At 50.7% G+C, this 26819-nt stretch overlaps 2 protein-coding genes across 2 annotated transcripts in view; both read right to left on the reverse strand.

The window, feature by feature from the left end:
* Positions 1-26819, reverse strand: part of LOC306651732 (uncharacterized protein) — a 484650-nt gene that overhangs the window by 49805 nt on the left and 408026 nt on the right. The gene's annotated exons all lie outside the window — the stretch shown is intronic.
* Positions 23092-26819, reverse strand: part of LOC306651731 (uncharacterized protein) — a 215726-nt gene continuing 211998 nt past the window's right edge. Inside the window, exon 2 of the mRNA XM_079124487.1 lies at positions 23092-25008. Coding sequence (XP_078980613.1) covers positions 23356-23919 — 564 coding nt within the window. The 5' untranslated portion in view covers positions 23920-25008 and the 3' untranslated portion in view covers positions 23092-23355. The remainder of the gene's footprint in view (positions 25009-26819) is intronic.

Consider the following 26819-nt stretch of genomic DNA (forward strand, 5'->3'; position numbering starts at 1 on the left):
TTTTTCAAAATAAAGGAACGAAGACACAATGGTCAGGCGGTGTGCACTCCACCTGCAGCATCCCCTGGAAGGCCTCAGAAAAGGTGCTGGTCCCCATAAAGAGCGGAAGGTGACAGCGCTGGGAGTGCCTGGTCTTAGGAACTAGCTTCTCAGCCGTGAGGTACCAATTGAAGCTTTAATAACCTTAGGTATACGAATCATAAACTTAGAACATCATTTGAAAGGGTACTTTTTGTGGTACTAGCGATTGAACCCAAGGGTGCTCTACCTCTGAGCTACATCCCCAGCACTCTCCCAGCCCCCCTTTTTTGAGACAGGGTCTCACTAAATTGCTGAGGCCATCTCAATCTTGCGATCCTTCTGCCTCAGCCTTCCGAGTTGCTGGGATTACAGGTGTGCACCACATCCCGCTGAAAAGGTACTCAAACTTTTCCTCCAAATATTTTTGTGAATGTTGATCTAAGATTTTGTTGTTCCTTCAGTCATCTTCTGCCTTCTTCCCAACAGGCAACTTACTCAAAGGAGACAAATAGGTTATCCTGAGCAACTAGCAACTATGAGATAGTTCCCACCTGACTTTCCCAAGCCCCCCTTTCCCCTCCCTTCAGGCATCTTGTTAGGAGGTTCCACTCCGCCCCTAGGCGGGGCCGACATCTGAAACCCGAATTCCCAATTCCTCTTCCAGCTTGCCTACAGACCCCTGCCCCCCGGGAAACCGAAACGTTGTTGATGCAAAACCGAGGGCGACCTGCTCCGCCATGACGCAGGCACCGTTTACCGCAAAGGACGCAGTGGGGTTCAACTGGCCCCAGTGCGCGGAGATCGGAGCTGCCAGGCCTCTCTCGCTGGCGCGTGGCTGCACCCAGGTAAGTCTCCTGAACCTGTTTTTCCTTTCCTTTCCTTGATGAGGGAGGACTCCCGATTGGGCACTGGATCCGAGCGGCCTTTCTTGGTGGGGGCCTTTCCATTTCCTACAGTGGAGTAGAGGAAGGGGGTCGTGGGGGGAGCTGAAGGATGGAAAAGCGGAAGAACTGCGGAATTACATTGACTATTATGTGCATGTAGGAATATAAATTCCACTTTTATGTGCCTGAGCCGGTTCGACCTTCCGCATGGTGGCCTTGGGCCGATGGTACGTCTTCCGCGCATCTGAAGAACCAGTGATCTAGGCAGGGCCATGTGGACCCGCGCGGATCTTGCGTTTGGGGGCGCCGAGCTTTTACCGCTGCCTAATTTTTCTGCTCTGACAGTGTAGGGAGAGGCTCGGAGGAGAACTCCTCTGGCCTTCCGATCTGTGGGCCTGTAAACGTTTTCTCCTGGCTGGCGAGCAGGGGGGCCTGTGGGAGGAGATGGTGCGCCGCAGATCCTTTCGCCCCGCCAGGGTTCCCACTACCCACAGTGAACTAGGTCGGTTTGAGCTGAGTGGGTTAACCGCGGTCCTAAGAACAGAGGCCTGAGCTCCCAGGAACCGTACTCCCGGGAACATTTCCTTTAATGAATGACCAAGAGAGAAATACAGCTGCATTTGCACGGATGCATTGAACGACAAGAGTTTTCACATTTTCACCCGCATTTTTGTTTAACATTCCACCCAAAAAATAAATTAATAAAATCGATTAGGTATCAAGGGTATTCATACGTTAGGACTATTGAAGATGGAATTAACACAGCTCATAGAGCGGGAAAAAATTTTCACCCCGGGCCGGGAATGGAGTTTAGTGGTAGAGAGCTGTTGCCTAGCATGCGCAATACCCTAGGTACCATCCTCTGGAACGGGGAAAAAAAAAATCCAGTATCTACTTCATTTCAGATTTGATTTTGTACTATGGTTTCATTGATCGAAATGGAGGAAATTATATTTGAATATGTCAAGATGAACCCCACTATTATGTATAACTGTAACACACATAAAAATATTTTTAACAATCTGTGTGCAATAAAGTCTGTGTGTGAAATTGAACTATGTTGTTCAGTTGAGACTAGCTATTGTTAAATCTCCATTTTTAGAAGAAAATTAAAACTTTTAATTCCAGTGTCCAACAAATCAGATGGAAAATATTATAGAAAGAAATTCAAACAATGTTCAACCGACTTTTTTTTTACCAATTCAATTTCAGTACCCCAAGAAGAAAAAAAAGCATCCTTGAGTATCACAGATGAAAACAAAATGAATGTTATTGCAACCACACAACATAAAATCTATATAGAAATCTGCCATAACATAAAATCTATATAGAAATGTGATACTATACAATATAACATTATTTTTCTCATAGTTCTATTTTAATTTCCCTTAAGCCCTGTTTAATGTAGTTTTTATATTTTTATGAATCTGGATCTCATTGCAGTTCATTTATTTTAACATCATATACTGGCTACCAGTTCTAAATGACGAAAAAAAAATCTTTAATTACGATAGCACATTCAGCAGAAATAACCCATGTACATACAAATTATAAAAGGTGCAGCTTTCTGAAAAGCCCATTTTCTTGGTCGTTTCATTGTCTGAATGTTGGAATATAAATTCCACTTTTATTTGCCTGTGCCAGTTCGACCTTCCGCATGGTGGCCTTGGGCCGATGGTACGTCTTCCGCGCATCTGAAGAACCAGTGATCTAGGCAGGGCCTTGTGGACTCGCGCGGGTCTTGCATTTGGGGATGCAGAGTTTTTACCGCTGCCTAATTTTTCTGCTCTGACAGTGTAGGGAGAGGCTCGAAGGAGCACTCCTTTGGCCTTCCGATCTGTGGGCCTGTAAACGTTTTCTCGTGGCTGGCGGGTGGGGGGCCAGTGGGAGGAGATGGTGCGCCGCAGATCCTTTCGCCCCGCCAGGGTTCCCACTACCCACAGTGAACTAGGTCGGTTTGAGCTGAGTGGGTTAACCGCGGTCCTAAGAACAGAGGCCTGAGCTCCCAGGAACCGTACTCCCGGGAACATTTCCTTTAATGAATGACCAAGAGAGAAATACAGCTGCATTTGCACAGATGCATCGAACAAGAGCTTTCACATTTTCACCCACATTTTTGTTTAACATCTCGCCCCCAAAATAAATAAATAAAATCAATTAGATATCTAGATATCATATGTTAGGTTGGGGGTGGTGATATCCGTTTTTGGTAAATGCATCTCGCCCCTGGGTCACACCTATAACCCCACCTACTCTGGAATTTCAATGCAAGGAGATGGCAGTTTAGCAAGGCCTGCCTTAAAATACAAAAACAGGATGGGGGTGAGGTAGCTCTGCAAAGAAAGCTTACTTAGCATATTGAAGCCGTGGGTTCCATCCCCAGTCTGGGAAGAAAAAATAATAATTCTTTTCTGTTTTTTGCTCTGCGGCGCGAACTGGAGATTGAACTCAAGAGTTCTATCACAGAGCCAATTCCCCAGCCCTCCCCCCCCCCTTTTTTTTTAACTTTGAGACAGGGTATCCCTAAATTGTGGAGGATGGTGTCTGGTCTCTAACTTGTGATCCTCCTGCTTCCACCTCCTGAGTCGCTGGGATTACAGGTGTATTTTTTTCCCCAGATATGAACATTTTCTCCAATGAGAAGAGGGACTGATTAATCTTAGGAATACTGCCCCATGCTGCTAGAAGCCACAATAGAGTTTGGAAAGTTTCCTTTTTTTATATAATTGCCGGGAGCCAGCCGCAGCAACTCACCGGTTCCCGGAAGGGTGGGTGGAGTCCGCGAAGAGGAACGACATGAACCCCTGAAGCAACTTGAAGCAAGTGCTGCTCAGATTTACTTTAGCTCTTCTTTTATAGTATTAAGTAAAGTAGGATTAAACAAGATAAAAGTTATAGAGCAATTACCACAAGATTTGTCATTAACCACACTTTCCAGCAGGTGTCTAACACATAGAGGGTACATTAAGGCCAACTTCCTATATTTACTTAAAACTACTCATATAAGCATATTAGAGTGAAAGATATTTTCCTCTTTTCACCCTACTGGCCTTTGTTTACCCTTTGGTATCAGACCTATTGTCAGTATAACGACTCTATTTCGTTTTAAGCTAATTTTACTAAACTGCTAAGCAAAACATGCACTAATCTTTAGCTCATATTATTATATTTTTTATTTAACCTTAAAGGTCTACTCTATTACCTAAACAAGGTCAGTTAAAACTAAGTTAGATTATTTACTATCAAACAATCAGTGTAAGTGCTTAATTTTTATCCTAATATTCTTCGTTATTGATTTATCCTCTACCTACTGTAATACAAATGTGAGACCTAAGCCAGCATAAACTACTTAACCAGTTAACATGCAACAAGGACATTTGATCTTAAGATAATATTTTTCTAGTTGTTCGCGTATGCTGTTTCTTTGCTCTTTAGTCCTACATTTCCAGGATGGCCCTTGATGTGTAAGCCTTTGAAGGAAAGACAAATATTGGACGTTTGTCCATTTACCATTAATATTAATTATTCATTCATCATTTTCATTGTACACTCCTGTATAGAGAAGAAATGGAGTGAGAGGTGTGTCCTTATACTTATTTGCTGGTTTCCCTCTAGGTGGATACCACAAACGTCCCCCAGTCTTGTAAGCTAAGTAGGGCAGTCCTAGTTCTGTGGGGACAATAAGTCTCCTTTTGTGTTTGTTAGGCTGTTTACTGTAAAGCATTAACTGGCGCAGGTGTGGTCAGCATAGTAGCAAGCAATTCCTTTAACTGTTTTCTGAACTCCTCAAACTCTGTACTCTGTACTTTTAGACTTATTATGTGTGCTATAGTACGTTTTTTAAAGCATCCTCATCTTCCCCCAAGCTCCACAGACTCATTGAGGTTGAATTCTTATCACAATGATCCAGGGAATATGATTTGCAGTTGCAATTGTTATAAGTATGATAATTACAAGAAGCACCCAATTCCTAGGAGAGATGATAGCAGCAATTTCCTGGAATGGTGGCCTTGCAGAGCCCTTCCCCATGCTTGGACCTTGTCAAGCAGCATGACTGAAATGGTCCCCGCCATATAATTATTAACATCTTAATTATACAGATTAAAACCAAGTGTTTTTTTCCTTCTAAAAATAGGATCTTAGGTTGTGTTCCCACATGCAAAATCCAAGGTAGGATAATAGAAATAATATCATTAAAATAGATGTGACTTATGTATAAGCATCTCTGCTTATATTGTGTATTCAGAAGCTTTTCAAAATTTTCAGGTGCTAAAGGTGTTGATGAAAGTAGGCCATGTTCCATTTATAAGCATCGTATTACAGGACAGTTACATGACCGTATAATGGAGTGTGCTTTCAATTCAAGAATAATAAAGTGCCTAGCTATATAAAGATTCCAAATTTTAAATTATGCTAACTACACTTACATGTTAGAGTTAACAAAAACTAGACCCTGCCTACACAGATTTAACCTAATTATTCATACTGCATCAAGAACTACATTAAAACAACTTACTGTTTACTAAGTAGGTTCCATTACTGTAGCTTAACAATCGAATTTTATTGTTTTTTTCATGTACTTTTTGAAAGGCACTGGGTATGAACGAGAAAACCTGAATGACTTGTGAAAAAACCTTGGAATAACACATGAAGGATGATATGAAAGTCATTCTGAGGCAAGATGCTTTACTGAATTGTTTTTAACCAGGATATCAAGCATCAGGAATGAGTTCAAGTTAAAATTCACCAGGAGAATAGAAACATTTTAACCTAAGTGACTTCTCTGGCAACTTTGCCGCGTTGCGTGATAGTTTTGCCGGTCTCCAACTTGGCGGTCTCCAGCTTGGCGACCAATTTCCTGCCGCTGCCCCCGCCCAGATGGCCCTCAGTCCAGCTCATTCAAACCCTCGGGTTTGTGTGAGGCTCCGCCCCCTGAGGAGCCCTGGACCAGCGCGGCAAGCGGCAAGCACAGTGGTGGCTTGGGGGAGCGTGGGGGAAGAAGGGCGGGGTGCGGGCAGGGGTCCTGGGGTGGCTTGGGCATTGGTGTGGGGACGTGCGCTCGGGCTTCCCTGGGGTGTGGCTCCAGGAGTCTCTCGGTCAGTTCTACACCCCTCCCTGAACCTTCCGTGGCCAGCGTCCTGCTGAGGGGTGAAGGGGTCCTGGGCTGAGCAGGAAGAGAGCCAGAGACACGAGAGGGTCTCCGGCTGGGGGTCCGGGGGAGTGGGGAGGAGAGGAGAGGTAGCAAAGGGGAGGATATTGCGGGGGGGGGGGGGGGTTCGTGTGGGATGGGGTGTGCTGGGGGAGGAGAGGAGAGGGAGGGAGGGAGGCGGGGCCAGACAGAAGGGCCCGGGTCCCACACGTGTGGGTTGCTGGAGAACGGCAAGGAGGAGGCCTAGGTGGGCCTGTCCAAGTGCAGCAAGGGCCAGGCAGGCAGGCAGGCAGCAGCAGCAGCAGCTGGTACGTGCTGTCCTTCCTTCTCGGGACAGTATACTTCTTGCTCCAGGCCACTGCTGTGGGGAGCCTGTCGTGTCCGGTCCTCCCCGGTGTCACACGCGGTCCAGGCAGGAGAAGCGGGCTGTCCCAAGTCCAGTAGATGGCCCAGCAGCAGCTGGGAATGGGGTGGCGGCCGCTTCTGCCTTGGCTGACCAGCTCAGGAGTGAGGTTGTGAAAACAGGAGGCCACTAGGGGTCCCGCTGGTGGGCCCGCTGGTAGCTGGTTAGGGAGCCAGTGAGAGTAGGCTGGGGTGGGGGGGGGTGTGAGCATATGTGTGCGTGTGGGTGTGAGTGTGCGTGTGGCCTGGTGGCCCCCCAAAAGACATACACTTGGCTGAATGGTGTGTGGGGGTGGGGGCGGCGGAGGGGCCGGCCCCCCTCGTGCTGGGCGAGGAAATGGGACCGGGCAGCACAGTTTGAGCACACACCGGCTCCTGTGGGTGACTGTGCGGGTCCTTGAACCAAGGGTGGAAGAGGCCCCACAGGGTGGCCCTGGAGCTTCGCGGTTCCAGTGCAAGCCCGGAGGGTGGCCTGGGTTGCCACCGGGTGCCCGGTACTCCCCGCAGGCTGCGCGCGTGCGTGCCAGGCCGCGTGCCGGGAGCCACGGAGGCGCGCCACTCAGGCCTACTGGCTGCCTCATGGCCTTCGGGGCCCATCCTCACGCTTCCACGCTTGGCAGGCCAGAGCCTTGGACACCTGGATGTGGGAGGCCGGGAGAAGGGGGGACCTGGCCTGCCCGGGTTGGCCAGAGCGGCACAGCAGCCGCCATGTGGGACAGCAAGAGGGACTCCCAACATGGCGGTTCTGCTGGGCAGCGGGCGGAGGGCGGGGGACCTGCGCGACGGCGGCTTGGCCTCGGTGGAGCCATCGTGCCGTCCACAACAGGCTTCTGCCGTGCCGCCAATGCAGCGGGCAGCAGCGTGGAAGAGGCGGACGTGGGGAGGGGGCGCCGGGACAGGCTATGGAGGGGAGCGTGGCTCCCGGCAGGTGCAGGGGGCCGTCCCTGGGCGGTCTCTCGGGGCCCCAGAGGCAAGGTAGAGAAGCCGGGCGGGGGGAGAGGCCAGGCCGGCGGCCGCTAGGGGACCAGACAAAAGCTAGGGGCAGTGGGCCTGCGGAGGCGCGCGGCCAGCCGGCGGGCGGGGAGCAAGCATGGAAGGCCTGGCCCAGGAGCCCGCCCGCCCCGGGGCAGCCGGCTGTGTGAGGAGCCCGGTTCCCCTCTCCCGAGGGGTCCCGAGGATGCCAGGGGGGCCGGGGCAGGATGGCCCTTGCCCAGTTCTGGCATGGGAAGGGGGAGTGTCCGTTCAGGTGGTGCCAGGAACCGGCCAGGGCACCAGTGCCAAGGGACCTGGGCTCATCCGCCCCACACGCCCCTTTCGGACCCCGACCCCCAGACGCGCCCCACAAGGAACCGCAGGGCCACCGTGCCCGAGGCCGCTCCCCGGGAAACACTTCCTCCCCCACCCCGCCCACCCCCCACATCGTCCACAACACGTCCTGGGACCCAGGCGCGCGCCTCTGTGTGTGCGTGTGTTTGATGGGGGCGGGGGGGGGGCTCCTGTGCGTGTTGATCCTGGGGATTCTGGAGGCGTTTCCTTCGTTCCTGGGCGGGGTGGGCCTTGCGGGGTGTGGCGTGTGGTGGTGGGGGGTGGTGGTGATAGGTTGCTGGAGTCCTGGTGGTGGTGGTGGTGGTGGTGGTTGCGGCGGTGGTGGGGTTCCCGGCTGCAACTGGGGTTTGGGGGGCCATGTGTGAGAGGCCAGGGGCGGAGTCCTGAAGGGAATGGGTCCCCCTCCAGGGGCAGGTAGCCAGCTGTCCTGTGGCTCCCATCCCCAGCACACCCGGCGAGGATGGAAGGGCTCGGGCGTGACCGGTGCGTCGGCCTTGTCAGCCGGTTTCACGGAGAGCACTGGAGCCTTCCTCCTGTGAGTGGCCCTGGGCGAGCCCCTGCCGGATGTCAGATGCGCCCCGGCAGAGGCGGCGAGTCCTTCGGCTGCTCACGGGCAGCATGAGACCTTCTTAGTTGGGCAGCAACCCTGTATGAGCGCTTGTCTTCTAGTACTTTTAGCTTCTGGCAGATTCCTGTCTTCAGTGTTCCAGATTCCACCCCTCTAGAGGATTTTTTATTGGTTTGTATCTTCTTTAATTTTAGACTTCTCCTTTCTTGGCTTCTTTTCACTTGTGTCCTAGGATCCTCAGTGTCATAAGGAAGAATGACTTACTTTTTATTTACTTGTTCCTCTGACGTTTTTAAGCCCATTCGTCCCTGGAAATGTTATCAAGAGGACATCCTTGTATCCTGCATAACACTCACTACTGTTGGGTTTGGAAGTTCCCACTGACTTCACAGCCTTTAGTAGCCATTTATGTGTTCATAGCCAGAATAACATTCTTCCTCCTAATGAAGCCAGAATTGGGAACAGGTAGTTAGTGTAAAAATAGGGGATGGGGTCAAATCAAGGAAATGGAGGCCATAAAATCATCTGCCTCTGGAAGTTGGAGACTGCCCCTGGAAGAATGGAATGTCAAGGATCTCCGCAGGCCACTGATTACCAAATTACCTGCCTTTATCAAGGACTGCAAGCAAGGAGCTGCTAATTAATGCCCCCTGGGACCTTGCCTGCCTGAATCACCTTGGCCCTCCCCCTGCCCATGGCTTCTCACTTAATGCAAAACCAGGCCTAGGCACGTAGGCAGGAAGGAGAGATAAGGGGGGAGAGAACTGGAGAACAAAAGAGAATTTAACCTATAAAAGATGTAGGGTGCTCTCACTTCTTGGAACTTTAGAACATCAGCCATGGCCCCCTTCTCCCTGCCGGGAGAAGTCTGTATTATTACCTTTAAATAAAACCTGCTTAATCTGCTTGCCTTGGCGTGCTTCTCTAGTGTTCAATCTTCAACATTAGAAGGAGCAGAACTCATCACCGGTAAACGGCAGTATCACTGATATCCTCCAGATGCCCCACATATCATGCTGGCCTGCCAAGGCCAGAAATAAGATGCATACTTCTAGGCACATAGCCTTCCTTTGCCAATGCTGACTCTCCCTATGCCCCACTTTTGGCGAGGCTCTGGGTTATGTGCTGCCTTTTCCCATCTCCCTCCTGCTTGAAGCTATGTGCCCTGGTTAGTGTTTGTCTAGGTCCCAAGTAGAAAGTCTCGTGGTTTAGCCCTCTACTCCTTTCCTCTTTTTTATTGTTTGTAGATCTGTGTGTCTGTGTCTGTCTGTCTCCCACATGTAAGCACAAAACTATTTCTTGTCCCCCTTAATTTCACATTTCTGAAGGTTCCAAAGTGCTACCAAATTGTCTTAAATGGGCAGAGCATTTTGGATCTGAGCAAGCGTCTTTGCCAAGCCCAAGACAGCAGGGTCTGGATCCATGGGTTCTCATATGTCCCCAAACTAAGGCCATGAGTGTAGTCCTGTCAGTTTGCTCCTTTGGCCTTAGTTATGGCTGGGGGGTAGCTGAACTGTGATGGCAAAACCAGACCTGGTTGTGACACGAATTACAAAAACCTTATGGTAAGAGTCCAGTGCCTGGGGAAGGGGTCGGTTCCCCTTCCCTCTCTTAGCCTTTCTCCAGGAAGCCTAGTTAACCACGGGTCCCTACCTCTTGCATTGTCAATAACCTTCCTAAGTGTCTGACTACTCCCTCCTGAAATGTAAAAGATGTCTGTGAAAAGAGCGGTTTCTTCTTATCTGTTCTGTGAGCATGCTTCATGTTAGAGACCTGCACAGGACTTCAGCCGCATGGATTAGGAATTAAAAAAAAAAAAGAGAGAAAAAAGTCCCAATGATAGGATGGGTGTAAGATGATGTCAGATAACCTATAAATATTGTGATAAACTGGATCAGGGCTCAGAAGTCTGGAATGCTAATCTCTGGGCCCTCTGGTGTAAAATAAAGTTTGGTTTCTCCTACTTTCCAAGTGCTGTCTTGTCATTTCCACAGCAGGACCACAACAGCACTTTGGAACTGCCATGTGTGAATCCTAGTGTCTTCCTGTTAGGGTTTAAATATTAGGTGACCCCGACAAGCTCCTGTGTGAGACAATGTAAGAAGGCTTAGAGGTGAAATGATTGTGTTATGAGAGCATTAACACAATCAGTGAATTTATTCCCTGATAGGGCTTAACTGAGTGGTAACTGAAGCCAGGTAGAGTGTGACTAAAAGGAGTATGTATTTTGTATTGGGTGAGTTGAGTCTCACTCTCTCTCTCCCTCTCTCTCTCTGCTTCCTGATCATCATGTACACTACTTCCCTACACCACACTATTCCGCCATGTTGTTTTTCTGCCTCACCTTGAGCCCTGAGGAATGAAGCCAGCTCTGTATGGACTAATATCTCTTAAACCAGGAGCCCCCAAATAAAACTTTTTTTTCTAAAATTGTTCTTGTCAGGTCTTTTAGTCACAGCATCAAAAAGACTGACTAAAATACTTCCCAACAAGAAGAACCACATCCAACATTGCGAGGTTGAGAAATAGGGCATTATTGGACTGTTTCGAATCACAAATGTATGTCCAGAATAGACTTGAGTCTCCGACTCCATAGAATGGTGTTTCTTTGAACTTACCAATCCTAAATGGGTATCCTCAGTCCCCTTTATCCTGTGTGAGAAAATGTGCGGAGTATCATTCCTTGCAGTCTATGACCCAGACACTTTGATGTGAGTAAAGCTGACAAAAGTTGATTTAATGTTCCTGCCTTACTTTTCCTTGCCTTGATCCTGTATCTAGTAATTATCTACCTTTTCTATAGGAAGCTGCCCCTGACAGCTTCTATAAGAAGTCGCCCCTTTATGTGGCTGGGCCTCGGTCCTCCAGATGTGACATTGGGTTCTAGGTTGCCAGTAGTCCTAGACCCCATGTGCAGGGGCCCCACTGGTCAACCTTGCTTCTGTACCAAGACAAGGATCAAGAAGCCAACTGCCCTTCAGTAGTTCAGTTGCCTTTGCCAAACATGGCAGCCACCACTCTGTCAACACTGTCACACTCCCCAAACTCCTCCAGTCTCCACACTCCCACCTGCCTCCTCCTGAGCCTGGTAGGCCTGAACACACAGGATTCCTCAGTGAGCAATCCAGCCCCTTGGCTTCAACAGTGACTGTGGAGCAGCTTGGTGGAGTGGTTAAGGCCAGTCCCCAAATTCTGAGTGCTAGAAACCTCCCGTTCCTCATCAGAGGCCTTCCCCACCTAATAATACACAGAGGGACTAGAGGCCATGCTCAAAACCCTTCCATTTCATGGCACCATTAATCCAGAAATGCCATCCCCCCTTGCCCTGAGGCCTCTCCTCCATCCTTTGTGGACAAAAATAATTTTGAAGGCAAAGCAAAAAGCCATCCAGGCACTAAATTTGGGAATACTAAGATGAGATGCACAGCAAAGTGGTGTCCCTTTCAGGCTTTCCATAGGGAATGTTGATATCTAAGAGAAAACACCAGAAGGAATAGATGTACCTGGATAACCATTACTACATCATCTCCTTATAAGTTGTCAGTCCAAATATCTTGTTCATAGCATCCCAGGTTTCTGGGCTCATCTGTGGATATTATATGGATCAGGTGACTGTATAAAGTCCTACTGTTTCATGGGGGAAGTAGACTTAATGCTTGAAGTCCCTGGATTTTCCCTTTTATCATTTTGTCCTCATCTAACCAATCCCTAATCAGTTGCCTCATCCTGTTTAAGGAGTGAAGAGCAGCAGCACTTAAAAGAAGGAGCAGCAAGACCTAATTGGGGACATATCAGGTGAGAAGACAGAGAGACTGATGTCCTGGCTCACCTCTAAGGTATCTCAGGGGTTCACCATCCATTGATTGCCCCATATTGGGAGTCCTTGGGTAAAGAGGAAGGCCCAATGGCCTCAGGCAAGCAGGTAATCTTGGCAAGGGCCTTTGCTTTTGCAGCTCGACTTAGAACAGTGGTTGTGTTTTCCACTCAAGCACTCATTCATTCTCTCACAGTTGAATACATGCACACATATATATACACACATTTACTTACCTTCTTATGTATGTAATATTTCCTTTTTCTTTTCTCCTATAACCACCTTGGAGATGCCACTATGGGTAGACATTCCTCCCAGTGAAAGAGATAACCATTAACATTGCAAAGTGACCACTCCCATGTTGTCCTTCTGCCTTTGGTTCCTCCTGCTGACCTTCCCTACAATGAGAATCAGTCAGTTTTCCCTTGTGTTATGTTTCTGGTGTGTACAGCTAAAGAAAACAAACACCTGAGTGGGTTTACTTGTGGCTGTCTCTGACCCCAAGAAGCTGACACATAATCAACTCTTAATATTGGTCTGCTTTGGCAAAACACACATGCCTAGACTTTGTATGTCTACAAAGAGTGATTGCTCTCTGATTGCCTTCTCATTTCCCCTCTAACAACTGTTCGAGGTGTATTTGTGAATTCAGGTGGGAAAGAGAATCATTTATGGATGTTGTCTTAACCTGTTGGATATTTCTTTTTTCATACTTCCTTTATTTTTTTGATAGAACTGGTCATGTGGCTGTGTATAAAGTTCTATTCTCTATAGGGTGAGAGAATGATAGAAAGTATGTATGTGTGAGAGACAGAGACAGACACAGGGGTACATGGTGTGGTATCTGTGTCCATTAGAGATGAGTAGATTGGTAGATTGAGATAGGGCCACACCTTAGCATGATTACACTTATGTCTAGAAAGTGAATATAACAGATCTGTGTGCAGCCAGAGTACAGATGCCTGGTTCCCATTCACCTGTGACCTAGAGGAGCTGCTGATCAGCAGAAAGTCTGGTTTTCCATTCTACAGTGGGGGAAGAAACAGGCTTTTGATGATATTCAGACTTGAGTGCTATTCAGCTGTATTCACATAAGTACAGAGATGAGAAGGGAGGCTCTCTAAGGATATACCCCAGAAATGAGATCTTATGGCAGTGTATAATCTGACTTTACAAAGTACCATTTCATTTGTGCTGCATCTTTCAAAAAAATGAAACCCAACTTGCATCCATACAAATTCCCAAAGTTGAGTAGATTTCTTGCTATGCTTTCCTCAGAAATCACAATTGACCCAAAAACCAACATGGTAGCCTGAAAGCACTCTCTAGGTTGGCTGGGTGATATGTATAATACCACCTTTTGACCATCAATCACTTTAGTGGTCCCAGGTGAAGTGAAGGACATTCTGGTGTCTTGTTGCAGGGTGAAATAGCACACAGAGAGGAAGGAGGCCACTGTGATCCTGGATCATCTCTGAGTGTTGGTATTGTGGGTGAGTTATCTTTGATCTCTTCCTTCTGCTTTTAAAAACTGTCTATTTTATCCTATGAAAATTGTAATCATTGTGGTATGTCAGCATTCCTTAGTAAGGAGAGACTGCCAAGGTAGGTAGATTTCTGGCATAGGGGCAATAGTATTGTCTTCCAGAATTTTCAGCCATGATGAATAGAAAAGCCCCTGAGTGAGGTCTCTATGGTGAGACCTAAAGTAGGAGACCCATGGATGATTATCCAGGGAATGTGTGTCCACTTAAGGGATTGGAATCAATTCCTGGAACTTAAGACCAGTGTTCTACAGTGTAGTGGGGAGAGGAAAGGGTTTGTGCCTGGGTCCAGTGGGGCCATGTATTACTGACAGAACATTTGAACTTCCCACCTGACCCTGGGAAAGAGATGACTGGGCCCCACATGCCTCAGAAACAAAGAACAGGCATCCTAGGAGGAGAGCCAGGTCTTTTTGGCCTTTGCCTTCCTGGTATTGACTGTAGCTCCCTTCCTCCTATGACTGTTCCCCCTATTATATTGTGATCTGTGTTTGGCACAGCTCTCTGCACTGTGGCCCTCCACCAGATCAGTCAGGATGAGGAGCTTGCTCTTGCTGGACTATTAAGAGGATGCTTTGCTGAAGTAGGGGATATCCACTCACATGCACAGTTTAAGGCCAATCTCTTCCATGGTCCTTAGTCTATCTCTTGATGTACCAGGGAAACTAAAGAAGTATAATGTTTCAATGTATCATTCCATTTTAAGATGAAACACAAGAGTTCTCAGAAGCACAGTACATCTTACATGTTTTCTACTATAAGCCTTCTGATGGAAGATAATTGATTGAACCTGGGTCAGATGCAAGGACAGGTGACTCTAGTGTGCCCTCTGGCTCCTCTCCTGACTGGCCTAAGTGTGGTACCAATAGTTTTTGAAAACCAGGAGACAGCAATGGGAGAGGAGCTGCATGGCTTTGAAATAGTCTGCTTTTACCCTATTCCTGATATCTGTGGGTCTCTACCCTTTGTTTCTGGCCTCCTGAAACCTCATAGTCAAGCAGGCCTTTCAGTGACTCCTGAGAATACCCAAATCAGAAAGTTCCTTGGTGGGCAGTAGTTGAGCTTGGTTCTAACTTTGTACCCAGAATCAAGTTATTGAACCTACTATCAATGAAAACTCACTAGGAAAAAAGCTTAAGATAAAAAATAAAAAGATACATTTTATTTTTTAAAACAGAAAAGTTTGTAAATTGGAGAGAGACAGCCTTAGATAAAAAAGCAAAGTGGCTAGCTTATATAGATTAAGTTCCATCTATATAAGGGCCAGGTACCTGGTCTAGTTGGCTTATGCAAATGAAGGATGCAATTGTGCTCAATCCTGATTGGTCTGTTTTATGTAAATAGGTAAGTAACCAAACCCATTCCTGATTAACATTTACATATTACTATGGATAACCGCTGCTCCCAGCCTGGGTTGCTTCAAGCAGCTCCTGCCACTCCTTGCTCTTTCGGCCCGACCAGCAGGACAAAAGACACGTACTCTTCAGAGGTTCATGGAGCAGCTTCCCGTTTATTCAGATAACACACCCTCAATATATAAGCAGTCTCATGCATAAGCAATTGTAACCAGATATGTCCATCCAATCCTGTTAAAGGTCAAGCGATCACTCACTCAAGCATACATGTAAAGTATATCTGTCCACACGCTAGGCGGCTGAACTGATTATCATGCAGCCAATTGTAAACGCTTCCTGCCTTTCTCCAGGCATAATCAGGACACCATTTGCTCTCTGCCAGTCACCATCTTTAGATGCACGTGGCATAACCCTGGGCCCCGGGTTTTGCCCGCCACAACTCCTCCTTTCTGTTTATAAAAGGGACCGTGCCTGTCTTAGGTTGTCCACGGCAGAGCAACATCCTTACCCGCCGTTGGACAATGAGGCTCTAGCCCTCATTTCCTGTCTTAGGTTGGTATGAGCTCCCCATGAATCTTACCCGTCATTGGCTACCGGTCCAGCATATTTAACCAGACTTGGGAGGATGGGCCAGCATCAATTGTGATGAGAGCTTGGCAGATAATGGCTGTTCCTCTGTGCAGATGTATATGCATTTTGCATATGCACAGGACAGATACAACACACAAGAGACCTCCCCTGGACAAAAACCCAAAACATTCTTTTCCCCATAGAACAGCAGACTGCAGAAATGTGACCAAATGTTGTAAAAATAGGAGGATATAGAATAGAGGAGTTGGTAAGGGGTACAGGATAGGGCCACATCTTCACTATCCCCCATAGTACACGCGAGTCTCCTCCATTAACTTGGCGAGAATTCGCCAGCACCATCAGCGGGAGAAGCCTCCTCATCTTCTTGTTTTGGGTCTCTGTTGAGGCCTTGACCAATCTCTCCAGCACCCGAATCGGCGATTGTGCATCCTGTGGGAAAACACAAACAGACCCTCGGGTCCAGATTAATACCGGATCTGGGCCTTTCCATTGTCCTGATAGAATGTCCTTCCAGAGCACTTGAGGTAGATGCTTTTTATTAGGCTCTGAATGACAGTCAGCAGCCGATCGGCCCTCAGAATCAAGATCTAAAAAATTTAAAATGAACAAGATGACAATTTGTCTTTTGGGGATCTGTATGATGCCCCTATTCCCCCTTTTTGTTTATAAAGCATGTTTTTAAGCATTAAATGGGCACGCTCAACAATGCTTTGTCCAGTACAATTATAGGGAATTCCTATGACATGTTGAATACCAAAGGTGGAAAGGGATACTTTTAACGCCTTAAGGATTAATTCTGCCACAGATTCAGTAAACAAGGCTAAGACCTTGTTAGGGGCATAATTCATGTGAACCCATAGAATAGGACCCTTTTGCCGAAACACTCCTGTGGGTAACTTATTTGTGGCCAAGACAATGAATGATAAAGGCTTAGGTTAATACGATCAAGATGAGCCTTTTCCATAGCTGTTTCAACAAGCTTGAGAGCTGTTCGAGCCTTAGGGGTAAGCACTCACTTAGAAAGAGGGTCAGAATCACCTTTAAGAATATCAAACAGGGGGCCCAAACTTGAGGTGGGTAAGCCCCATCTTTCCAGTGACTTTAGTAAGGAATTATAACATTGCTCTAAGACAGGTTTTTCCTTATGAGCTAGCAAAATATCATCCATATAATGATAGATTAAAAGTTGAGGGTTAATTTGTTGATACACACCAGGGTGGAAATTAATCTGATTACCTTGCCCTTCATATGGCCCTTGGCCTGTCAGCATGTTTAGATTCCATTGAGGATTGCCCGCAACTGCATTACGTTGGGCAGTATCAGAACATAACTCCTGGTTAGCCACCTTCCACTTTAATATGAATGTGCTTTTGTTAGGATTGGAAACTATACCCAATCCCCTTAAAGTCTGATCTGCCTGTTGAACTGGCCAGGCTTTGGGCCATTCTGTAATTTTGATAATACTTTTGTCAGCCCCAGTATCTAATAAGCCCTCAAAACTTTTGCCTTCTATCACTAACTTTGTCATAGGCCTATCTTTTAAACCCCATGTTAACATGACCATATTTTGGCCAGTAGAACCTAATCCTTTATTTCCCCTAATAATATTTTTTGATGGATATTGATCATAGCAACTGGGTACAACCAACAATTGTGCTATGTGATCACCCTGAGCTATTATTGCTACACCTCTTGGTGAAGAAGCAAGGATTTTTATTTCTCCTGTAAAATCAGGGTCTATAACTCCAGGGACAATATTTAATCCTTTTAAAGCAGAAGAACTCTTCCCCAGAACTAGTCCCACTGTTCCTTTAGGTAATGGGCCGACAACCGAAGTTGGTATTCGTTGTACTCCCATCTCTGGAGTTAATACTGCTCTGGCAGAGGCACAGAGGTCTGAACATCTACTTTATCTTTCAGAAGCTTGACTTGATTGTTCTTTTTTTACAGTTTCTAATATATTTTCCCCTTCTCTTAACTGTTTTTGAGATTTTGGTGTTTTGGAAGTCAGACAGAAACAAACTAATGTCACAACAACAACAACAAACAGAAACCAAACAAGGAAAGTTAACACAATTAACAACTTACACATATTTGTTATAGGACGTCTTTCGCTGTCTCTTGGGACAGCCTTTCAATATATTCCCTCTCTAGGAGAATCTTCCGTTACGCTCCCTCTCTAGGGGACCCTTCCATTAAAACCTTAAGGCAACCGTTTCCTCAAATAGGGAAACCTTCTCGTTAATTACGCTAGCAAAACTGTCTTTTATTTACCTGAGCGCTCACCCATTCCCAGTCCGATCCTCGTCTGATCCCCATACGGGCCACCACTTATGGATAACCGCTGCTCCCAGCCTGGGTTGCTTCAAGCGGCTTGTGCCACTCCTTGCTCTTTCGGCCCAACCAGCAGGACAAAAGACACGTACTCTTCAGAGGTTCATGGAGCAGCTTCCCGTTTATTCAGATAACACACCCTCAATATATAAGCAGTCTCATGCATAAGCAATTGTAACCAAATATGTCCATCCAATCCTGTTAAAGGTCAAGTGATCACTCACTCAAGCATACATGTAAAGTATATCTGTCCATGCGCTAGGCGGCTGAACTGATTATCATACATCCAATTGTAAAGGCTTCCTGCCTTTCTCCAGGCATAATCAGGATACCATTTGCTCTCTGCCAGTCACCATCTTTAGATGCACGTGGCATAACCCTGGGCCCCGGGTTTCACCCGCCACAATTACTAGAAATGCAGATGTAGTTCATTGGTCAGGTCCAGAGACTGTTTATCTTTGCAGTTAGAATGGGAACATGGCCAGAAAGGTCACAAAGTTTAGTTGTGGTCCTTCTAGAAATACAAAGTACTATGTGACCCTGCAATCAATAAATGGCTTACCAGGCTCTGTTCTGAACATTAGGCCCAAATAGCTACTTGGGATCATTCTTGGAGATTCAGCTTTTTTTAAAGTTGCTACTATGGTCTCATCCAACTGTCAGGGGAAAAGATAAAACTGTGGTTGGATATGTTTAGTTGCATTCTTAGGGTGACGTGGTAGGGAGCCCTTTCTTCTGATCCTGTGGAACAGGTACAGAATGGCATCCCCTTGGCATCTGTGACCCAGACTTTCTTTGAAGGGAATAAGAACAAGCTAAAACTTAAACTATAATGCACCTGCCTTATTCTTTGTTTCAAACTAGTACTCAGTAATCAGGAAAGTCTTTATCCTCTTCACAAGAAACTGCTCCTGACAGGGTGGTCACCCCAGCTTTCCCTTTACTTGTCTGGACCTGGATCTTCTACATGGGATGTTGAACTCCAGGTTTCTTGTTGCTCTGAGAACCCCAGGGCAGGGCACTCACTGACTAACATTGCTCCGGCTCTAAGCTCAGGGATCAAGGAGTCAAATGCCCTGAAGTAGTTTTGTCTCATGATTGTTAAACATGGCAACCACCAAGGCGCCCTCATTACTTCCTGAGCCTGACAGGCCTGGCCACCCTGGGGTCCTTGGGGAGAAGGCCTAGCTCAGCAGCTTCCATATTGACTCTGAGGTGAGTGGTGTAGAAGCAAGGACATGTCCCAGAATATCCTGAGTGCCCCCAAACCATCATCCTCATATTAGAGACTTTCCTCACTGAATACACGCGGAGGAGTTGGAAGCTACATACTAAAAGTGTCTACTTGATGGCAGTGTTGCCCTAGAAATGCCAGTCACCCTTGTTTTCAAGGTTTTCCCTGTGTTCTTGGCATATGAAAAAAGTACCAATGGAAATCCAAAAGAAAACCTAGTTCAAGAAATGGGGTTTACTCTGTTGGGATAGTAAGTGACATGGTATACTTTCTTCTCAAAGTCTCCATGTGGAATATAAATCTGTATGGTAACACTGAAAGGAATAGGTATATCTCTAATGTATTGCTACCTCACATTCTCATGATTTTTTTTTTTTTTTTTTTTTTGGTAGTGCTGGGGATTGAACCCAGGGCCTTCTGCTTGCAAGGCAAGCACTAGACCAACAGCGCTATGTCCCCAGCCCTCTCTTGATTTTTAAGTCTGACTATTATGTTCATTGTTCCTCAATTGTCTTGGCTGGCTTCCCTTTCAGAGGGGAAAAACACACATGAAATCACATGGAAATATGTGCTTTACACTACATAAATTATGATATAGGTTGTAGAATGATTGATTAACGGTAAAGTATAAAAAAGAAGAGTGCCCTTGGTGAAGAACATAACTCTTCCCCATCCAACAGTAAAAATAAGGGAGAGCAAATAGACAAAAAAAAAAAAAAAAAAAAAAGCAGTCGAGAACACTGTTTACACACTGAATGGGACTGTGGGATGACTAAGATGCTAAAACAAATAGGACCATACAGAATAATGGAAGATTCAACTCACTATGTACTTGGGTGGGCCAATTCTGGCTAATAAATGAATGTGTGACACCAAAAGAAGGCGCCTCCAAGAAACAAGAGCCACAAGGTGGAGCCAGGGAGGAACAACTATTACATGCACTACCAGAGGTACCTCCAAGGGGAACCATTCCTTTTTTCCCACGGATAGGTAAAGAAAGCAATTAACAGGGTCCTTGTCTTCCAGGCCAGAGACCTGGATGAAGGGCAAGAAAGAGAAGGGGGAATCTACTTTAACCAGACAGACAAGATGGCAGAGGCGCCGCCATGTTGGAGTCCACGCTGGTGTCCCCTTGGACACCGGCTGGCGTTTTTCACTCCGCGAAGGGCGGAGGGAGCGGCCCTGCGGCCAGCGCAGCTGGCATTCGTGGAGCAATACTGCCATCAAAAGGAACTCGTTTTCCTTCCCGCCAGTGTGGCGGGTGCCATCTTGGCACTGGCGGGTGGGGAAGGGTTGCCCTTGCCCGGGCCGGCAAAGGAGGGGAGTGTGGCTCGGGGTTGGTGCACGGGAGGCCTCCCTGGGAGGTCCCTCCAGCTCTGGAGGCCAGGCGGAGAAGCCAGGGGCCCGGTGACCCGTGGCCCTGGCCGCCAGGGGAGTCGGGCGGCCATTGGGGCCGGCGGGTGCGACGCGGGAAGCCCGTGCTCAGGAGTCCAGTGGCGTCTACCCTTTCCAGGGCTCAGGGTGCACGCCTGCCGAGGGGACCGAGGGTTCCGAGGGCTCCCCGGGTTCCCCGGGCTCCCTGGGCTCCGGGCCTCGGGGTCGGGGCAGTTCGCCCCTTACCCCTTTCCTGGCTTAGGAGGGGGGAGTGTCCTTTCGGCGGTCTCAGGGACCCGCCAGGCGGGTCAGGGCCTAGCTAGGGTGCTCAGCACAGCCTAGCCCAGCGCAGCCCGCCACGCCCCCTCGCCACCCCAGGCCCACCAACCGCCACCCCTGCGCCCCGCCAGGGGCGTCCTTCCCGGGACCCCTGGCCACGAGGCCCGTCGCCCCGCCTCGACTGCCCCCTCCCGGCCCCCAGATCCCTTGGGGGATGCTGACTGAGTGGATCAGGAGGGTGGCCCCGAGCTGTGTCCCTCCTCCCCGGAGGGGTGGACAACGTCTGCTGGGTTCCTGGTCCAGGAGGGGTATGTGTGGGTTGGGCGCGGGGGTGTCCAGTGAGCAGGCGTTAGGGCCTTGGCCCTTGCGCCCCCCTCCCCCGGGGCCCGGGGCCCAGGGCGCGGGGCGGGGTGTGGGGGAGTCTGCGTTGGACCTGGAGATTGGATGGGTGGGTTAGCGTGAGAGGGCAGGAGCGCCAATGGGGAGGGCAGAGAGCTGGGCATCAGTGATGGCGGTGGGCATTGCTCCTCTGCCCCTCCGCCCGCTGGCGTGGCGAGGCAGGCAGGAAGGTCCAGAGGGGAGCCGGGCGTGGGGTGGGGGGTGGGCGTGGGGGCAGAGGACCCCGTGGGTGGCACACGGCAGGAGTCGCCCCGGGCTTCCTGGCGGCCCGCGGCGATGGGCGCCGGGCACTGGCGCCTTCCACCTGCGCTCCCCGCTTCGGCAGCTCAGGTGGCCGCCCTCGGCCCAGAGTCCTGCGGTGCCACATCCACAGGCCTGGCCATTGCGGACAGCGCCCCGGCGTGCGCGTGGTCGTGCCAGCGAGAGCTCGTGCCCGAGCGTGCCCGCCTGGCCCTTTTCCCACCAGGCGTCATCCGACCTGGCGGTCCCGAGGTCCGGGCCGCCCGGGTGGGTTTCCTGGTGGTCTCCGAGATCCTTGGGTGGGTGTGGGTGGTAGGGAGTGATTCCTTGGAGGGAGAAGAGTTGCGCGCCCACCCTGTCGGTGGCCGCTCCACCTTCCGAGGGCCCTGCGGGGTCGCCTGGACTCTGGAGCGCCAAGTGGCCTCTCAGAAGAGGCTCTGGAAGCCCCGGGTTGGGATAGGTCACTTCTCAGGGCTGTAGAGTAGAAGGAGGAGGTGAGCTTGTGGAGTCTGAGCCGTGAGGGGAAGCCGGGGTTCTGTGGTGGGAGCCAAGGAGAGAGAAGAGGCCCTCCGGAAGCGATGATGGGGGACTCGCGCCCGGAGAGGACTTTGCTCTGGGATCCACTGGGTGCGTGTGACCCCGGGTCGGTGCTGTTCCCGGGGAACACGGCCCCAGAGGAAACTGAGACTTCCGATCGGCAGACATCCGCCTGGGCCCCACGGCCCCCGTGGTTGCAGTGGCTCGGTTGACCTACCCAGGAGGAGCAAGACCTAGTCAAAATGTGACATGAGGGCGGCTGGGGGAAGGAGGCAGAGGTGCCGGCAGGGGTGCTCGGGAGACATTGGCAGTGGTGATGGGGACCTGGGCTCTGGGTATGAGGCGGGTCGGGGGGATGGCCTCCAGGCTTCCCCAGGTCTATTCTAAAGGCCCCTCCACGATCTGTGTCCTGCTTGGGGGTGAGGGGGTCCTGGTCTAGTCCCCGGAAAGGAAGAAAGCCAGAGAGACACCAGGGTCTCAGGCAGGCCAAAAGCAGAGGAACTACCACAGAGAAAGAGATGGAGGGAGAAGCGGTGGGAGAAAGGGAGAGAGAGAGAGGGTGGGATGGAGAGTGAGAAGGAGCTAGAGAGCAAGAGAGAGAGAGAGAAAGAGAGAGAGAGAGAGAGAGAGGGAAACACACACACACACACAGACGGACACCCAGGTGGACTAGGCCCGTAGGCAAAATACGGAGGGTTGGGCCTGGGAGAGGAACATGTTGGTTAGGGGTTGAAGGCAAGGAGGCCTAGTGGAGGGTGTGAGGGCAGGCCGAGGCCGGGCAGGCGGCAGCCTGTGTGTAATGTGCTTCTAGTCGTGACACCACACTTCCTCTGGGCTGCCCTGTGGGCACTCTGTATGGTCCGGTGCCGTCTCCTCAGGTCGAGTGGGGCACGGGGCGAGGGTGTGTTGGGATTGTCCCCGCAGAAGTGGGCTGCCAGAGCCCACTTGATGTGGGAGCAGCAGCTGGACAGGTGGTGGTGGTGGTGGTAGTGTAGCAAAGGAGACCCAGAATGGGATTCTGCCTCCCCTGGCCACCCCCCGGGGCACGGCGTCCAAACAGGAGGCCTTTAGCAGTCCAGCCAGGCAGGCCTGGTGGGAGTTGGGGAGGAACCCACCGAGAGGAGGCCCGGTGGCTGGGAGCATTTTGCCTGTGTGTGTGTGTGTGTGTGTGTGTGTGTGTTTGCCCACGCAAGGGGAGGCGGGGTGTGGTGGCACCCGGGTATCCTGCCAGGGGACCTGCACTTGGCAGGTTTGGGGGCCTGGGGGGTGCCTGGGCCACCAAATGTCCTGGGGGCACCACCTTTTCAGCACAGGCTTGAGTCCCGGGGTTGTCTGCGCCCGTCCCTGATCCCAGGGTGGTAGCGCCCCCGCGCCCCGCCCACCCCCCACTGTGCCCTGTGAGTGTCCTGGCCAGCACGCTTCCCCAGGGCAGGCGTTGGCGTTGGCCTTGGCCGCAAAGGGGCGCCCTCAGCCCAGCCTTTCCCCGAGGACTCCCTGAAGCAGCCCGGCCCGCTCCGTGCCCGTGCCGGGCCTGGAGGTGTGGCCCCTGAGGCTGGCCGGTCAGTGGTGCTGGCTGGGGTGCGTGGGAGGGGCCCCTTTGCCTTCTTGTCCCCCAGGTCCTGGAAGACGGGGCTGCCCCGGCGTCCCTGCCTGGCGCGCCCCAGACGCAGAGCCCTGGCTGGATGCCAGGGAGGCCGGAGGAGGGAGCATCTGGCTTCCCCAGGCCGGCCAAGATGGCAGAGGCGCCGCCATGTTGGAGTCCAGGCTGGTGTCCGCTTGGACACCGGCTGGCGTTTTTCACTCCGCGAAGGGCGGAGGGAGCGACCCTGCGGCCAGCGCAGCTGGCATTCGTGGAGCAATACTGCCATCAAGAGGAACTCGTTTTCCTTCCCGCCAGTGTGGCGGGTGCCATCTTGGCACTGGCGGGTGGGGAAGGGTTGCCCTTGCCCGGGCCGGCAAAGGAGGGGAGTGTGGCTCGGGGTTGGTGCACGGGAGGCCTCCCTGGGAGGTCCCTCCAGATCTGGAGGCCAGGCGGAGAAGCCAGGGGGCTGGTGACCCGTGACCCTGGCCACCGGTGGGTGCACGAGTGCCAAGGGAGTCAGCCATTATGGCTGGTGGATGCAACACGAAAAGCCAAGGTCAGGAGTCCTGTGGAAGCTCCTCGTTTGAGGGATAGGGGTGCACCCCTCCCGGGGAGAACGAGGGATCCCAGGGATCCAAGGCTCTGGGCCTGGGGGACGGGGCAATTCGCCCCTTACTGTTTCTGGCATAGGAAGGGGGCGTGTCTTTACAGACAGTCTCAGAGACCCGAGTCTAACATCCCAGATGCCATGGCTGGACCACCAACTCCCCCTCTGCTACCAGACCATTCCCCGGGATCCCTCACCGTGATACCTCACCATGCTGAACAGATTCTTGAAAACTGGTATCTGAGTTCATGAGGGAGATGGCTTGGGGGTGTGCCCCTCCATCCAAGGCTGTTGGACTATATCTGCTGGGTTACTTCTAGTGGACCTCAGGGAAGGGCTTCCCTAGGGATCTCAAGTGGATGTGGAGTTTGGATAGGTTATTGTGAGAGGGCAGGTGTGGCGTCAAGAAGGGAATAGGGCCCTCAGGTTCAAGTTCTAGGCCATAAACCAGCACCCCAGCCCCCGTGCCGGGGCAGGAGCTATGGCCCCTGAGGCTGGCGGGTCAGTGGTGCTGGCTGGGGTGCGTGGGAGGGGCCCCTTTGCCTTCTTGTCCCCCAGGTCCTGGAAGACGGGGCTGCCCCGGCGTCCCTGCCTGGCGCGCCCCAGACGCAGAGCCCTGGCTGGATGCGAGGGAGGCCGGAGGAGGGAGCATCTGGCTTCCCCAGGCCGGCCAAGATGGCAGAGGCGCCGCCATGTTGGAGTCCAGGCTGGTGTCCGCTTGGACACCGGCTGGCGTTTTTCACTCCGCGAAGGGCGGAGGGAGCGGCCCTGCGGCCAGCGCAGCTGGCATTCGTGGAGCAATACTGCCATCAAGAGGAACTCGTTTTCCTTCCCGCCAGTGTGGCGGGTGCCATCTTGGCACTGGCGGGTGGGGAAGGGTTGCCCTCGCCCGGGCCGGCAAAGGAGGGGAGTGTGGCTCGGGGTTGGTGCACGGGAGGCCTCCCTGGGAGGTCCCTCCAGCTCTGGAGGCCAGGCGGAGAAGCCAGGGGGCCGGTGACCCGTGGCCCTGGCCACCAGGGGGTGCAGGAGCGCCAGGGGAGTCAACCGCGTTGTAAGTTATTCATTTGAATGCGGGTGCATTTGGGGTAACCCCAAGGGTCCTCTCAGATGATGCCTGAGGCCAGAGTTTGGGATGTGTCACTTCTCAGGGGTGTAGAATAGAAGGAGTAGGTGAGTTTGTGGAGTCTGACCCGTGAGGAGAAGCTAGGTTACTGTGATGGGAGCCAAGGAGACAGAAGAGGCCCCCTGAAAGGATGATGGGGGGGGGGGGGCAGGGGGCACACACCCGAGTGGACGGTCCACTAGGATCCTCTGGGCTCCGTGTGCTCGGAGTCAGCGCTGTTTTTAGGGCACACTGCCTGCAGAAGAATCTGAGACTCCTGCTTGACAGACACCTGCCTTGGCCCCATGGCTCCTATGGCTGGGCTCGCGGGTCTACTTTCCCAGAAGGAACAAGACCAAGTCAAAATGGGGGAGGCTGGGGAAGAAGGAAGAGGTGTGGGGCAGGGGTGATGGGGTGGCCTTGGCACTGGTGATGGGGATGTGGTTTCTTCTTTTCCTGTTGGACTGAAGATGTCTCAGTGTACTCTAAATTCCTCTCTGAACTTTCCATGGCCTGTGTCTTGCATTGTGTTGTAGGGGTCCTGTGAAAGGAAGGAAGCAGAGATAAGGGAATCTCAGGCTGGATGATAAAAAGAGAAGTACAACAGGGATGGATAGGGGGAACGAAGAAGGGTAACAGGTGGGGGGTTGGGTGGTCAGGAGAAGAGAGTGAAAGACCAACAGACAGGGCTAGGGTCCAATACATGTTGGTTGTTGGAAGATGGCAGTGAGGTATATTTGGGGGTCCAAGTGTAGGAAGAGGCCTGGCGGGAAGCAGCTGGTATGTGCTATCCTTCTCTTGAGGATGTACTTCCTCCAGACCACTGTTGTGGGGAGCCTTTCCTGTCCTGTCTGTCCAGCGCTTGTTGGTGTTACTCCCAGCTTTAATGTTGTCCAGGGAAAAGAAGTGGCCTGTCAAAATCCACTTAATATTGCAGCAACTGGGGAAGGGGTTGGGGTGGTGTTGGTAGTAGTAAAACACAAAGTATGCTTTTGCCTTGGCTGTCCACTGCAGGGATCAGGGCATTCCAACAAAAGACCTGTAGGTGTCCTGCCAGGCAGGCCCAGTAGGAATTTTAGAGGCACCCATTGAGATTTGACTTAGTGCAATATAGAAGTATGTGTGTGGAGTGACATGTGAGTCCCTCAGGGACAGTTCCCCAGGAGGTTGATTTTGGTGTGGGGTCACATCTTGGGTGTCAAATTGGCCTGGGATGGAATGAGGCCAAAATGGTCCCAAAGAGTCGTTCAGTGTCCCATACCTCTGGAGAATATCTGTGGTGTCATTTCTTTTCAGTCTGTGAAGATCCCTTGTCTCCTCACCCTGTGCCCAAAACCCACATTGACTCCAGTGGCAGGGACAGCCTTCCCAGGAATTATAGAACCAAGTCAAATATAACTGACTTGTAGTATTTGGGATATGAGGGCAAAGGCATCAAGCCAGTGTTGCTGTCTTGACAGTGATGTCTTCACAGTCT

The sequence above is a fragment of the Sciurus vulgaris genome (assembly GCF_902686455.1).
Source record: "Sciurus vulgaris genome assembly, chromosome: X".
Lineage (NCBI taxonomy): Eukaryota > Metazoa > Chordata > Mammalia > Rodentia > Sciuridae > Sciurus > Sciurus vulgaris.